The 16,290-nt window shown below is 36.9% G+C and overlaps 2 protein-coding genes across 6 annotated transcripts in view; one reads left to right on the forward strand and one right to left on the reverse strand.

Annotated features, from left to right (window-relative positions):
• LOC106054287 (monocarboxylate transporter 9-like) overlaps positions 1–8,599 on the forward strand; it is an 8,606-nt gene extending 7 nt beyond the window's left edge. Inside the window, exons 1-3 of one of the 2 annotated variants that reach the window (XM_013210088.2) lie at positions 1–31; positions 4,154–6,256; positions 7,138–8,599. The exon at positions 1–31 is cut by the window's left edge and continues 7 nt beyond it. In XM_013210088.2, the coding sequence (XP_013065542.2) occupies positions 4,204–6,256; positions 7,138–7,247 (2,163 nt within the window). In that variant the 5' untranslated portion in view covers positions 1–31; positions 4,154–4,203 and the 3' untranslated portion in view covers positions 7,248–8,599. Of the gene's footprint in view, positions 32–2,108; positions 2,378–4,153; positions 6,257–7,137 lie in introns of those variants that run through there. The other variant, XM_056020601.1, reaches the window with a different exon arrangement.
• Positions 8,600–9,016: 417 nt separating this feature from the next.
• LOC106054497 (orexin receptor type 2-like) overlaps positions 9,017–16,290 on the reverse strand; it is a 254,435-nt gene continuing 247,161 nt past the window's right edge. For 3 of the 4 annotated variants that reach the window (XM_056020623.1, XM_056020622.1, XM_056020621.1), the window contains exons 7-8: positions 12,156–12,277; positions 9,017–11,192 (exon numbers count right to left, since the gene is read on the reverse strand). In XM_056020623.1, the coding sequence (XP_055876598.1) occupies positions 10,951–11,192; positions 12,156–12,277 (364 nt within the window). In that variant the 3' untranslated portion in view covers positions 9,017–10,950. The remainder of the gene's footprint in view (positions 11,193–12,155; positions 12,278–16,290) is intronic. The other variant, XR_008776610.1, reaches the window with a different exon arrangement.

Below are 16,290 nucleotides of genomic sequence, written 5' to 3' on the forward strand. Positions count from 1 at the left end.
ATATCAAGTGAAGGCCGTGAAAAACAAAAATGTAGGTACATGTAGATATACTTAAAGCATAGTTTTTTAGATCTAGATGACTCTCCATCTGCCACTTACTCAGTCTCATATAAGATAACAACCAAACAATCAATCTGTGATTTCTGCTGGACCTCATGATAGATTTAACTGTCCATTAGCGACTATTGTCAATTCAGTTTACCTAGATCTATTTGAAAATGCTTCCTTTGTAAAAATTGTTTGGGACCCAGGTTTCACTCAAGAAAACATACACAACACACTATCTAGATCTAGAACAGACGCAAACTAGAGACATGAGATTTATAACCCATGAATATTTGGCTAGAGTAACACATTTGGTAAATCACCAATTTTACTAAATTTAGAAACATTTAAGGACAGACGACTAAAAAGTAAAGTAGCAATATTACATCCAACAATGAACCATATTACCATTATTAGAAATAGAAAAAAAAACATAATAAAATACTCAGAAAGACACAAAGATAAAGGCATAGTTTTCTTCCATAAAACAGGACAACTCTTACAAGTGCTTCTTTTTGCCCACATCTAGTGCAATTAAGACACATCGAGCTGGTCGTGTGGTATGCGCTCTGGACTGTCGTGTCAATGATCTTGGGTTTGAAGTTTGAACCCTATCCGCCGCTATCTCCCCTCCGCCCTGTTGAATATTTGGGTTGGACGTAAGAAACTTCATTTCTGAAGAAACATCCGAAACATGTCAAACAAAACAAAACAAGAAACAACAAAACAAAACAAGAAACAACAAAACAAAACAAGAAACAACAAAACAAAACAAGAAAAAACAAACATTGTAGCATGGAAAGGGTTGCCTTAATCAACCGAGAGAAACAATGCTTTAGAAGAGTTTGATGTTTGGACGTAATTATCTTCTTTTTTAAAGGAACGTCTGTAGCCTACTAGATAAATGGCAGATTTAAATTCGAAAGGATTTTATTGATAAGTTTAAATCAATCATCGGCTTCTGCAGAATGTCTTGATAGACGAAGATTTAATGTTCCAGCTAGATATACGACATATTCAGGAACTCATACGAGTAGGTCTACTAGTCTACTTCTAGATCTAGATACACGACTTATTCAGGAACTCATAAGAGTAGGTCTACTAGTCTACTTCTAGATCTAGATACACGACTTATTCAGGAACTCATACGAGTAGGTCTACTAGTCTACTTCTAGATCTAGATACACGACTTATTCAGGAACTCATAAGAGTAGGTCTACTAGTCTACTTCTAGATCTAGATACACGACTTATTCAGGAACTCATAAGAGTAGGTCTACTAGTCTACTTCTAGATCTAGATATACAACATATGCAGGAACCCATGTGAGTACTAGTCTACTTCTAGATCTAGATACACGACTTATGCAGGAACCCATGCGAGTACTAGTCTACTTCTAGATCTAGATACACGACTTATGCAGGAACCCATGCGAGTACTAGTCTACTTCTAGATCTAGATATACAACATATGCAGGAACCCATGTGAGTACTAGTCTACTTCTAGATCTAGATACACGACTTATGCAGGAACCCATGTGAGTACTAGTCTACTTCTAGATCTAGATATACAACATATGCAGGAACCCATGTGAGTACTAGTCTACTTCTAGATCTAGATACACGACTTATGCAGGAATCCATGTGAGTACTAGTCTACTTCTAGATCTAGATATACAACATATGCAGGAACCCATGTGAGTACTAGTCTACTTCTAGATCTAGATACACGACTTATGCAGGAATCCATGTGAGTACTAGTCTACTTCTAGATCTAGATATACAACATATGCAGGAACCCATGTGAGTACTAGTCTACTTCTAGATCTAGATACACGACTTATGCAGGAATCCATGTGAGTACTAGTCTACTTCTAGATCTAGATATACAACATATGCAGGAACCCATGTGAGTACTAGTCTACTTCTAGATCTAGATACACGACTTATGCAGGAATCCATGTGAGTACTAGTCTACTTCTAGATCTAGATATACAACATATGCAGGAACCCATGTGAGTACTAGTCTACTTCTAGATCTAGATACACGACTTATGCAGGAACCCATGTGAGTACTAGTCTACTTCTAAATCTAGATACACGACTTATGCAGGAACCTATGTGAGTACTAGTCTACTTCTAGATCTAGATACACGACATATGCAGGAACCCATGAGAGTACTAGTCTACTTCTAGATCTAGATCTATAATGGTCTCTTCATCGAGTGTTATGTGCAGGGCCGGATTTAAGGGAGTTACAGCAGTTACAGCCCAGGGATCTCCACAAGAAAGGGCCATCAACAGAAGAGAACAAACATATCCAAATTTCGACGGGTCAGAAACTTTTTTTTTCCTAACATTTATTTTTTCGCATTTTTACGTGTGGCCAAAATGTGATGAAGAAGTGTACACTTGCCTTAAAACATTCTTGGAATAAATAAATACAGCTAAAGATTGACGACAGTGAGTCTACCAAGTGGGTTACAAACTTTACACTTTTTAAAACTAAAATATGATTATTGATTTTTTTTCATGGAAAGTGAGATTAAATTTACAAGAGCTCTATATTTCTTATTCTAAAATAGAGCAAGCTTTTAGATTTAAGTACTTCCCTTTCGTAAATAAATCTTTATTAAAGTTTTCGAAAAATTGTTGGGGCCTCCAGAAAATCTTATCCCGGGGCCTCCACACACTTAAATCCGGCCCTGGTTATGTGTGATCCTGGGATAGGCTATAGGAGAAGACTTGCTACAACTTCAACCTACAGGGGCATTTGGACCAATGCCCGTTAGGATGGCACCCGAATGGGTCGATGGGCCGACGTCGAAAGTGCCGATTCGAATAGCAGTAAAGTCTGTAATACACTAAAAGATTCACTTTGTTCATCTACAAGGGGCCCACTGTGTAAACCTCGTAACATGACCTGGCATTAACAGTCCATTTACAATAGATCTTACAGACTGTATAGTGTAATGCTAGGCTATTCAGAGACTGAATAGTGTAATACTAGGCTATTCAGAGACTGTATAGTGTAATACTAGGCTATTCAGAGACTGTATAGTGTAATACTAGGCTATTCAGAGACTGAATAGTGTAATGCTAGGCTATTCAGAGACTGAATAGTGTAATGCTAGGCTATTCAGAGACTGAATAGTGTAATGCTAGGCTATTCAGAGACTGAATAGTGTAATACTAGGCTATTCAGAGACTGTATAGTGTAATACTAGGCTATTCAGAGACTGGATAGTGTAATACTAGGCTATTCAGAGACTGTATAGTGTAATACTCGGCTATTCAGAGATTGTATAGTGTAATACTAGGCTATTCAGAGACTGTATAGTGTAATACTAGACTATTCAGAGACTGTATAGTGTAATACTAGGCTATTCAGAGACTGAATAGTGTAATACTAGACTATTCAGAGATTGTATAGTGTAATACTAGGCTATTCAGAGACTGTATAGTGTAATGCTAGGCTATTCAGAGACTGTATAGTGTAATACTAGGCTATTCAGAGACTGAATAGTGTAATACTAGACTAACACATCTTCCGTATTAGTTAAATATCCATTTCTCGTGCTATAGGGTGAGATTCAATACCTTATCGACTCTCAGCGTCCTTAAAGCGCCGAAAGAAGTCGATATCATTTCTATACATACACTGATGGTGAAAAAATGTGATTAGGGAAAAGGAATAATTTTAAAAAAAGCTATCTATCTATTTAATATCTGGAATAATTTTAAAAAAATCTATTTATCTATTTAATCTATCTATCTATCTCTTCTTAATCACAAAAAAATGTCACATCCACTTCTTTTAATATTGAGATTATATAATAGCTGTTGTTTTTATTTGTTATATTACATTAGATGCTTACTTATTAAAGTTAAGGAAATCACCTATGCAGGTTAAGTAACCTAAAATATTTATATAAAAATCAATATCTAGATCAATTTCCGACCATTTTTTTTAGTGGGCATACTTCTAAATTATCAAAATATAATCTATTAGTGAACAACTTAACTTGAATATTATTATAATTAACATTCATTATTCAAGTTACGAAAAATGCGAAAAATATATTTTAAAAAGATGTTGATTTTTTTTAGGTGCTCAGAAGTCAGAAAATGTGATGGTCAGTGCAGACTGAAGTGAGACTATGAAAACTATGGCCAGTGTGTTTGGCCCTATTTGGAATACAACTAAACCTTCTACATCTTCAGAAAAAATCCATTACAAGATTGACCCTGACAAATGCTATGACTGGCTGACCAGAGACAACAAAGACACAAAAAAAGACAACGAAGACGATTCGGGCGATTTCAAAGACATCGTTCTACCCAAAGCTCTTGATGGTGGCTGGGGATGGTTTGTGGTGCTGGGAGCATTTGGCGTTAGCGTCATTTGTGATGGTATCTCCTACAGCTTTGGTGTCCTGTATTACGAGCTGCTCAACCACTACAATGAAAACAGAAGCAAGACATCTTTTGTGGGCAGTGTCTTTTTTGGAGTTTCCATGGTTGTAGGCCCAGTCTCCAGCATGTTGACTTCACGGTTTGGAGCGAGAACGATGACAATTGTTGGCGGGTTGACGTCTTCGCTGGGGATGCTTCTCAGTATGATTGCACCTTCCCTTGATGTTCTCTTCGTCACGTTTGGTGTCATTGTCGGAATTGGATTTTCCTTTTGCTTCAACGCTAGCATCGTGATCGTTTCTTTCTATTTCGAAAAGAAGCGATCACTAGCCACAGGCATCGCAGTCTGTGGAACAGGCTTAGGCACTGTGACCTTTGCTCCATTCATGGACTACTTGATTAATACATACAGTTTGGCAGGATTTTTCTTGGTTTTATCAGGAGTTTCTTTGAATCTGGTGGTTTGTGGGATGTTGTTTCGACCTTTGCATTTCACAAAACTAGAACGTCGAGCTCGGATGCTAAGCACATTTGACAAGATCCCATATGACAGAAGAGATCTTGAAATGCCTGAAAACATTTTTGGGAATGGTGACGAAGAGAACGACACTATGTCATTAGTTGGTTTGCCAGAGTTCGCGCCAACACTTTTAAAGAGACACCACTCAGTAGCTTTAATGAAAGCTCTCCATAAAGGAAAGAACCCTGATCTAACTCTGAAGAGATACATGTCTAACGTAATGTTTCAGATCATTAATCTGAAAGATAAAGAAAATCAAGAAGGAACTTCAGTTGATGCAGTACACTATAAACATCTGAGCGTGTTCAGCCCAAGAATGTTACTTGTTGGTTTAGAATCGGAGATCATTTTTAACCCAAAAACTAGTTCTTCAGAAACTTATTTTGCTCCAAGTTTGACTTCAATACGAAGAGGCAGCGTCTACATAGCCCAAGGGCACACTCTAATGCATTCTTTAAGTACTTCACAGCGTCGGCAGTCGCAACATAAAAGACCATCTTTAAGGCGACCAAGTCTCAACCCGAGCGTTATTGATTCCGCCCATGCCAAGCCCCGCAGAAACTACCAACTTTTGAAAAGTTACTCGGAGACTAATGTGCATGATACAAAACAGCAAGCAAGCAGTCAGAAAAATTCCCTTACGCTAAATCTTCCATTGTATCGTACAGACATTTTCTTCCGACGACTCAACCTCAGTTGCAATGTCGGAACCAGCTGTCCCCAACTGTATGTAAATGACATCTATGAGAGACAACACGATGTTTCGTCTTTAAAGTGGTTTAGTCAAAAAGTTCGTCGATTCTTCAATAGTTTGGTAGATTGTAGCCTTTTCCGAGAACGTTTTTTTGTGGTATTTTTAATGTCGAACTTTTTCTACTATTTTTGGAGTGACGTCCCTTACATGTACGCCACTGACCATGCGACGTACGTAGGCGTTGGCCCTGATAAGGGCGCTTTGATAATCTCTTTCGTGGGCGCTGCCAACTTTATGGGGCAGATCGTCTTTGGCTTTATTGGAGACATGAAAGTGAACCTCCTTCTGGTTTACGCCGTCTCCTCCACACTTTCAGGCGTGTTTATTAGCTGTGTACCGCTGAGTAGTAGCTATACCATTATGGTCATTTGCTATGTCTTCTTTGGATTTTTTATTGCCGTCAGTTATCCACTAACTACAGTGATTCTGGTCCAGTATCTTGGCCTGGGCAAACTGTCAAGGGCTTACGGATTGCTCATGTTGACACAAGGAGTGGGAAACTTCGTAGGACCCATTGTGTCGGGTGAGTGTAGAAGTGTTTATATTTGATATGTTTCAAAGTAAGTGTTTATATTGATATGTTTCAAAGTAAGTGTTTATATTTGATATGTTTCAAAGTAAGTGTTTATAATGATATGTTTCAAAGTAAGTGTTTATAATGATATGTTTCAAAGTAAGTGTTTATATTGACTCTCTAACTATTCCTCGGTCTCCTGGTCCCGTCTCGCGGTTAACAGAAAACAAAAATGTGAACGACAAAGTAGCGCTGACAAAATGGCACCAACATGGCGCGATGATATTTTGTCGGCGCTATTTTGTCAGTGGGATTTTGTCGGTAACCTGTATCGCAGTTTGGTCAGAAAATGGCACCCACACACCAACTAACTTCCCCTTTCTCTACGCGGGTTAACTCTCTATTTACACATCTTATAATGTCGGTCTCAGTGCCAGATCATGCATGTCCCTCATACTTTATGTTCCATATATTTTATTTAACGAATATTTCACCAAGTGACAGAAGTTCAAGGTCCTTCTAATAGAACACAATGACGAAGGAACCATCATCACATTATCAATAATTTATTCGTTCTGTAACGCTTTATCTCATTAGAGAACCCGAAAAAATTGTTAAGATTTTAAATGTGAGAAACAAATTTTGTTTACTCTTATTTGTAGGTCAGTGCTATCTGGGAGAACAAAGACACTACATTGCATGTAAAGGACAGGCTTGTAGATTAAACCAGACAGGCTTGTAGATTAAACCAGACAGGCTTGTAGATTAAACCAGACAGGCTTGTAGATTAAACCAGACAGGCTTGTAGATTAAACCAGACAGGCTTGTAGATTAAACCAGACATGCTTGTAGATTAAACCATTGTTTCTTTTCTTTTTCCAATCAACCAGGGTGGATTGCAGACACCACGGGGGGTTACGCCTTGACTTTCTACACCAGTGGTGCATTCTATAGTCTCTCTGGCCTGGTACTCTTTATGGTCTACATACCAAAGTGTTGAGGGAAGACGTAGGGACTAAACGAGACTCAGCTGAACATAGTCAACACGCCAACACAGACTGAAGAGCATTGTAAACATTGTACCTATTGTGCATATTATTTGTATTTAATTATATTGTACTTGAATTGTTTTTCTTTAAGGTATTGAGAAGATGTTTCACAAGTAAACACAATATGTTGTTCTGTGTGTGTGTGTGCATGAATCGTGCTGGTGTGAGACGTACGTGTTTTTACTTCACATCAAGACTTGAACAAAGAAATTGTACACCATGAACTTATTGACTTATTGAGAGCTTAACGCGTCTGTGCCTTACCTTAAAGCCTCATTCAAGCAGCTAGGGATCGTCTCATGGAAATGAGATGAGAGCTTTGACATTAGGTATGGTCAGAGCGATGTCGCCCACACAGCAGTTCCCCACTTCTGCTCTGGTCACAGCGATGTCGCCCACACAGCAGTTCCCCCTTCTCCTCTGGTCAGAGCGATGTCGCCCACACAGCAGTTCCCTCTTCTCCTCTGGTCAGAGCGATGTCGCCCACACAGCAATTCCCCCTTCTCCTCTGGTCAGAGCGATGTCGCCGAAACAGCCATTCCCCCTTCTCCTCTGGTCAGAGCGATGTCGCCCACACAGCAATTCCCTCTTCTCCTCTGGTCAGAGCGATGTCGCCCACACAGCAATTCCCTCTTCTCCTCTGGTCAGAGCGATGTCGCCCACACAGCAATTCCCTCTTCTCCTCTGGTCAGAGCGATGTCGCCCACACAGCAATTCCCCCTTCTCCTCTGGTCAGAGCGATGTCGCCCACACAGCAATTCCCTCTTCTCCTCCGCACAAAGGACTTAAAGGAACGGATCAACGATGTTGCAGGTTCCGCCAGGTGTTAGTACTGTCTGCTGTGTGAGTAAGGGTCACCAGGGTCTGATAGCGGGTTAGTACTGTCTGCTGTGTGAGTAAGGGTCACCAGGGTCTGATAGCGGGTTAACTCTAAAGCCTGTCCCATGTTTGGGTATAGCCGCAATGCAGCAGAGGTTTGAATTAAGTTTTCTTTCTCCTAGTTGAGTAGTCAGCCGAGGCTTACGAGATTCCCCTGCCCTAAGCTTACTACTTTAGGAGTGAGTTGCTTCGCTTCACCCCTTCTCTTGTCAGTGATTACAGTTCCTTAGGACCCTAAATCTAAGGCAATCTATGTCACATGTGAAGGCCGGGAGTTGGACTGGGTGTCAAAGGTTATTTTTGAGTAAAACACATGCCGCTGGGAGTAGTAATGACTTTACTAGTATATTCAATCATATTATGTTGGGAAAGGATTTCCTAGTTTAAATGATTCTCAAATATTAAAACTTGTGTGCATACATTTCTCCATTGGTTTTTTGTTTCAGCCTTTCAGTGAAAACAACACTTTTTTAATGCTTAACATTTCTTTGTCACATGACACATGCTAAGTTGGTCAACTGGCGGACTGTCATAAACTAAATAGGTCAACTGGTTGGTGCTCACAAACTATGTAGGTCAAATAGCTGGCTGTCACAATCTAAGTAAGCCAACTGGTGAAATAAAAAATTCAGGCCTTAAAAAGAGAAACCTATGTTATTATACAACCGAGTTTTTTTTTTTACTGTATATTTTATAGACATATATTTTTTTACAGAGCCTAGGACTTATGTAAATGGTAGGAAATCAGATAACGGGATTGGAAAGAAAATACAAAATAATATATATCAAAGGAGTTCAAATATGACAGACAGCAATATTGTGACATAAAGACAAAATCTACTTAGTTGTTAATATCAGTTTATTTTAGGATTTATGTTTGTCATAATTTAATAAACAAAAATTTGAAATGGTAATTTCACATTTGAGCCCACCTCATGGGAAAAACAAGAAAAAAAGTCTACATCGTTTTAAATTTGGTCATTTAAATTTGAATAAACTAAAACAGTTTAAAATGAATAGCAAATAAAGGGTAGAAAAATTAACAAAAATTATACTCCTATTTTCAAACCATTTGCTCTCCCAATTCTTCGTTATTAATTAAAAACAAGCAAAACACATTATGTACATATAGTGAAGAAAGAAAAACACAAGAATACCAATCACATAGTAAAAGACCGTTGCCAACTAAAAATAAATGTAAATTCATGCTACAAGCAAAAAAAGAACCTTAGAAATTTGATTCTTTTGATGCTGAAAAGACCACACAATTTATTATATGATTTAATAAAATACTTCGCTTATCACTTCTTCCATAGTCTGTTCAAAAAAAAAGCTTGTGGGGTTTCCTCCATGAATGAGAATCTCCAATGAGTCACGTGGAGATCTAAACGACTTGTCTGAATGAAAATGTAGAGATGAATGCAGACACAAATGTTGAGTTCTCATCTCTCTCTCACACACACACAGCGTAAAGGTTATAGTGCACCACGAGCTCCGCAAGACTCACTGAAAATTCTTTGATGCTTCATGGCAGTGCGAAAGAAATATGAATACTACACATTAATTAGCACAGAGGCCTCACAAGATATATGCTCCGGCACAGAACGTCTACCACCATGTGGTGATGTAAGTGAAGGATCAACAGTCACGTATACATTCCTACAGAAACATACTGTATTGTATCTCAAATGTGTTTTAATAACTTTCGTAAAAAGATCAAAGTTTATTTTAAATTTGATAAGTCATTAAAAACAAGAACAAAAAAGTGCAGTCACCACTTGTCCTGTTCTATCTCTTATGCAAGCTCCAGTGTTAAAAAGTTGAAGAAGACTTCTAAAACGTTGACAATAGACGTAGAATAATCAAAACTCATCCAACATTTTAAAACAAAAGTTATCAAGAATAATAATCATAATATAGAATTATTTGTGTTATCAAATACTCTGACCAGACAATAATTTCATGAAACAGTAACACCTGAAGAGTCTTTATCGAGTCGTGTTCATAATTGACAATGGTTGAGGATATCTCCACATATCTGTATATATGTTTCAACGTGTACTCAGAGAAGTAACTTTATTCAAGTAACCTTATTCAAGTAACTTTTTCAAGTAACTTTATTCAAGTAACTTTATTTAAGTAACTTTATTCAGGTAAACTTTATTCAAGTAACTTTATTCAAGTAACTCTATTCAAGTAACTTTAATCAAGTAACTTTATTCAAGTAACCTTATTCAAGTAACCTTATTCAAGTAACTTTATTAAAGTAACTCTCTTTGTGAGTACGCCGAAGTAGAACTACCTTATTTACAAACCAAAAGGCAGCTCATAGCAGATATAATGTTTCATATGAAAACACTTAGATCTAAGAAGAAGAGGATGTAATGTATAATGTAATGTCATTTGTAAATAGCAAATTAAACAGTATTTTTGCACTGTACATTCAAATATTTCCAGTAGAATTAGGTTAGCGATTCAACGTTGAATTCAATGCTTGCAGTTGGCACTAAATGTAGAATGTCTTCAAATTACTTTCTGAACTGAGCGCGTGCAGTTCAACACAAGTGGCAGCATAATTTCCGAGACAAAATTATTGTCTGTGGCTATCAACACGGCGTACGTTCAGAAGAACGGGACAATAGAACAGGAAGGTGGGATTCTGTCCACTATACGGGACAATAGAACAGGAAGGTGGGATTCTGTCCACTATGTTCACTGGACGTAAATCTCCCAATGTGGCGATCATGTCACCTATGTCCAGTGGACGGAAATCTTTCATACAGACTGACCACCGTTTAACTTGATCTCGCCGTCAGTACTGTGATGTGAACTGAGCTCACACAATGCAGGGTAGGTCACTTCGTGAACCCGCAGCATGCGGCAGGAGCTGTGGTTGCTGTTGTTGGTGGGTTGGCGCACCATCCGGGTGCTGTGAAACCAGGTGCTCTCTTGGTGTAAGGGCGTGTTTTGTCTCTTGTGGCAAGAAAACACGTTCCGGAACTCTTTTTTAAACTTCACTGAAAGCGAAAAGTAATCTTGTATTATTATAAGTTCATCATGAGGATAAGAATTGTATTGTTAATGAAGACTACAAACTACATTATTCCTAAGTTTATTATTACATTTTAAAATATACGAAAAACTTTTCAACCTGGCAGCACAATGTATTTCGCATTCTTTTGATGTAGAGATTTAAGATAATTGGCATCTATCACAAAGTTATTGACTGCTGTTTGTAATTGTGCTGAGAATTGAGTCTAAGACTCTTGGAACTCTTGGCCTATGGAGGTTTGACTCCATCTGCCTGTCCGAACAAACGTCTGTCTGGGAAAGATCCAAGTAAATTTTTAAAATGTTTACACCTATTACTGATAACTCTTATCCCATGACCCTTGGGTCAGAAGCAAGGCCAAAGGTCGAGCTTACCAAGGACACTTCCCCATATATTCCTTCTTTATATCACATTAGCGGTGTAGATGTCTGACATAAAAACAGTCCCTTGAGGAGACTTTTATTGATTTTGATGTGGTACAGTAAAATTAAACAATAATTACAATAGACCATTAAATGTCTTTATAGTGAATATAATTAAATACAACTAGAAATCCTTACAATGTGGTGTCACATTTACAACACTCAGAACACACACTGTATCCATTCTCATTGCTACCATACTCACAAGCATACAGTAGTCACCCACATCGCTACCATGTGATACAGACGAACATACAATGTAGCCACCCGCATTGCAACCGTGCAAACAACAAACAATCACACTGCAGCAACTCACATCGCTACCCTGTGACACTCAGAAACACACAGTGTAGCCTTCACAATACTACAATATGACACTCACAAACTCACAACAAACACGCACACACAAACAACGCTACCATGTAACAAAACACACACACATTGTAGCCTTCACATTGCTACCATGGGACACTCACAACACACACACACACACTGTAGCCACTCACCACTCATGAAGTTGTAGATGAGGGGGTTCATAGCACTGTTGAAATAGCACAACCAGTGAGCAAACATGAAAACGATGGGAATGATCGGAGACTCGGTGTACTGGTCCATGATGGCCGTCTGTCTGTGGAAGAAAGTCCAATCGGAGATCAATTTAACATATAGACATCTCGGATACAGTCAACAGAAACACATATAGGGACTGAGTCAATAGTCAAATACTTAAGGGGGAAAAAGCTAAAACAATTGGAGGTATGGACGTTATACTTTCTGGAGTCCTCCGTAGGGAAAAAGAACAACTTTTTTAGACTAAACTAATAATATTATTTGTACTTTTAAACAACGTCCACATTTTGTACAAAGCTTATATCAACTCACTCTGTCTCGTACACATTTTGTACAAAGCTTATATCAACTCACTCTGTCTCGTACACATTTTGTACAAAGCTTATATCAACTCACTCTGTCTCGTACACATTTTGTACAAAGCTTATATCAACTCACTCTGTCTCGTACACATTTTGTACAAAGCTTATATCAACTCACTCTGTCTCGTACACATTTTGTACAAAGCTTATATCAACTCACTCTGTCTCGTACACATTTTGTACAAAGCTTATATCAACTCACTCTGTCTCGTACACATTTTGTACAAAGCTTCTATCAACTCACTCTGTACACCTTTATTTCTCACACTTCCCCTTCTCGGATCAAATTGAAACTTTGTACAATTATTCATGAATCAATTAAACAATGGACCAGGTATTTATCAATTAGTCGTATTAGTAACTTGTGTTTTATATAGAGATATTACTAGATATGGGGAGATATGCGTTGTGTAGAGAATAAGGTCGTCGCCTAAAACTTTGTAACTATTTACTATTAACTATAGCTAACTATACTATAACACCTATGTAATACAAATGTGTCAGCCTTCCACTAAAAAAGCTTGATCCATTCAACTGGTCCACACATGTGATTTTGTACATCGACTGTGTGAGATAATGGATATGTTACATTTATTATTGATGGAATAATAGGGTTTGTTGCTGAGCATAAAATTATATATGTCAGACGCGAATAGCCCAATTTTCAGTACAAAAAATTACAAAAGTAATTTCTCTATAGAAGAAGTTACGAAGGCTATATAACATACAACTACAGACCTATATATACTACAATAAATATAGGTTTTTGATTGCTAGTTAGGATTTATTTAGGTAGGTGCTGTTTTACTATTACATACCAAGTATTAATAATAATAATAATAATAATCTTTATTATCCGTAAGGAAATTTGTCTTACAATTTGTGCATTACACCAAACAAAAAACATTATAACTATTAGAAACCAAAGTGTACATTCACACCAGACTTACTCATAATTTACATGTGACAAAGTTTATACCAGATTGTTCTTATTTAATGATTTGATTGCCAGGGGAACAAAAGAGTGTTTGTGTCTGTTTGTCTTTGCTATCGGTGTCTTGTATCTCTTTTGTGAAGGTAAAATCACCACGAAATCCTGACACAAAGGGTGATTCTTTATTTCGAGGATCTTGTTAGCTTTTTTTTATAGATGTTTGTCTCAAACAACTGCCCAAATGGGGTTTGTTTTTTGCCAATGATTTTGCCAGCAGCAATGAGGATTCTATTAAGTTTATTCCTATTTTTAATGCTCAGATTGCCATACCAGGCAGTGATATTGAAACTGAAAATATTGCAGATGTGAGCGTGATAAAACATAGCCAAGGCCTTTTCGCTAACATTAAACGAGGACAGTTTTCTTAGTAGTCGTAATCTTTGCTGCCCTTTTTTTGCTGATATAATCAGTATTTGCAGTAAAATTAAGTTTATTGTCTAGGATAGAGTTTAGAAAAACCTAGGTTTGTTTCTTGTGCAACGCTATTAGCTAACACCTCATATCATCTCTCCATTAGTATATTTAGATCTATAATCTAATTGTAGTCTAGATATATATATATAGGCCTATAAATCGAATAGATCTAGTAATAGTATAGATTCTATCTTGAGACTAGATTGCCGAGTCTAGCCTATGCTATGCCTATAGTCAGTTTTTATTAGAAAAAAGTCTAGATATTAATAAAGACTAATTTTTTTTTAATTATTAGATTATTAGATATAGACATAAGACATAGATCTAATAATACTGTAATACGTTTACTATACTCTATACTTAATCTACTAAACTAGAGATCTATCCATAGATCTATCTATAATCTTGTCAATCTAGATCTATACAATATTCATTATAATACTTCTACTTATAATGACTTATTTAATAAGTTGGTACTTAGACTTAGATCTATTATAGTTTATTAATAGATTTACTTTTTAATGCCTAGACCTAAAAATAAAATTGCGAATGATGTCTATAATGACTGATTATTATTTTTTTTTATAATAATGGGCCTACTAAATCTAGTCTAGAATAATGACTGTCTAAGACTCTAGATGATTGAGAAGTTCACATAGAGGTGTTTTTAATAATACAGCATGTCGGCTGAAAGTACCGTCACAAAAATATATATATATCTCAATCTTCTTTCATTTAATTTTTTTGCGGGGTTATTGCTACTTAATACATTGATACCGGATCGATTTCAATAGGGCCTAAGTATACAAGCAGGATTTCGAGCATTGGATAAATTTATTTTTTAAGTACAAAGTATTATGGAAGAGGCAATATATTAGTTGTTTGAAGATTGTAACTTCTTAAATTCAGGCTAAAAATATCGAAAATGTAAACATAGAGTTGAAGCTAGGTGCTGAAACAAATGATACATACATATATTAAACATAAATGAATAACAGCACCAGGGACCAAGTTTTTAAGAGAGAAAGTAGTGAATTAAAATGCTACGAAAATAAGGGCATGCGCCGACCGAGGCTCGAACCTGTGACACTGGATTCGACACCACCGCCTAGCGATAACGCACCAAGCGAAACTAGCCTCTAGAACATCGGAATGTCCAAAAAAAAAAAAGTCAAAGGTCACAAGCTCCAGCTAGCCCCTCCCCCACCCCCGCAGCATCCGTTCACTAACAACTTCGATAGAGCCGACACAGACAGCCGTTAGGCATGTATTAGACAAACGATGGCTTTATCTAATTGTTTATCTCTCACAAAGGGGGAGAGGCTAGCTTGTGACCTTTGACCACTGGGGTGGTAATTTGCATACGGGCGAAATGACTCTGGATCAGAAGAATGTTTTTTTGGACATTCCGATGGTCTAGAGGCTAGTTTCGCGTTATCGCTAGGCGGTGGTGTCGAATCCAGTGTCACAGGTTCGAGCCTCGGTCGGCGCATGCCCTTATTTTCGTAGCATTTTAATTCACTACTTTCTCTCTTAAAAACTTGGTCCCTAGTGCTGTTATTCATTTATGTTTAATATATCTATGTAAAAATAGCGAAGCCTACATTTTTACACCCATTTCTAAATAGTTAGAAGAGATAGACTGACTCATAGTGTAGCTTGTGTACATCTGCAAAAACACAAACTCAGTTAGACTTTCAAAACTATTAAAAGAAAAACTTAGTGATTATTTTTACTGTATAATTCTATTATTATTCCTTTTTAGAATTAGGATATAAACAAAAATTTGCCATATGACTTTATCTAACAGAAAAAAAAAAATTAAACTTACATCTATTTATGCGGTTATTTATAGTTACCTAGTAATATAAAATATATTGAACTAACACGTACATTCATCATAATGCAGCCATGCGATTTTTCGTTTATAAACATAGCATTATTTAGGACTAATATTTTACTAAGGCTGCTTGGAGAAATCAGGTATACCCATTAGGAGAAAAACGACCCCTTTACTAAAGAAAAATTTAAGAAACTAGAACAGACACAAAATAAACAGTGACATTCATAACAAAATAATATTGAAATTGATTAGAGTAACACCTTTTTAAGTAATCATTTAAAGTTTAAAATTACTAAAAATTTTTTCAACAATTACTTTGTGTATTAAATTGTGTATCGGAAAATGCCGGGTACATGAAATAAGCTAGTCCTAAAAAAACAACACAGATCTTGGGTAAAATACTCATAAAATAAATAAAAAAAAAAAAGCGACTTCCGGCCCAATACTTTTTAATCAAA

This window comes from Biomphalaria glabrata, chromosome 2 (assembly GCF_947242115.1).
Source record: "Biomphalaria glabrata chromosome 2, xgBioGlab47.1, whole genome shotgun sequence".
In the NCBI taxonomy this organism is placed as follows: Eukaryota; Metazoa; Mollusca; class Gastropoda; family Planorbidae; genus Biomphalaria; species Biomphalaria glabrata.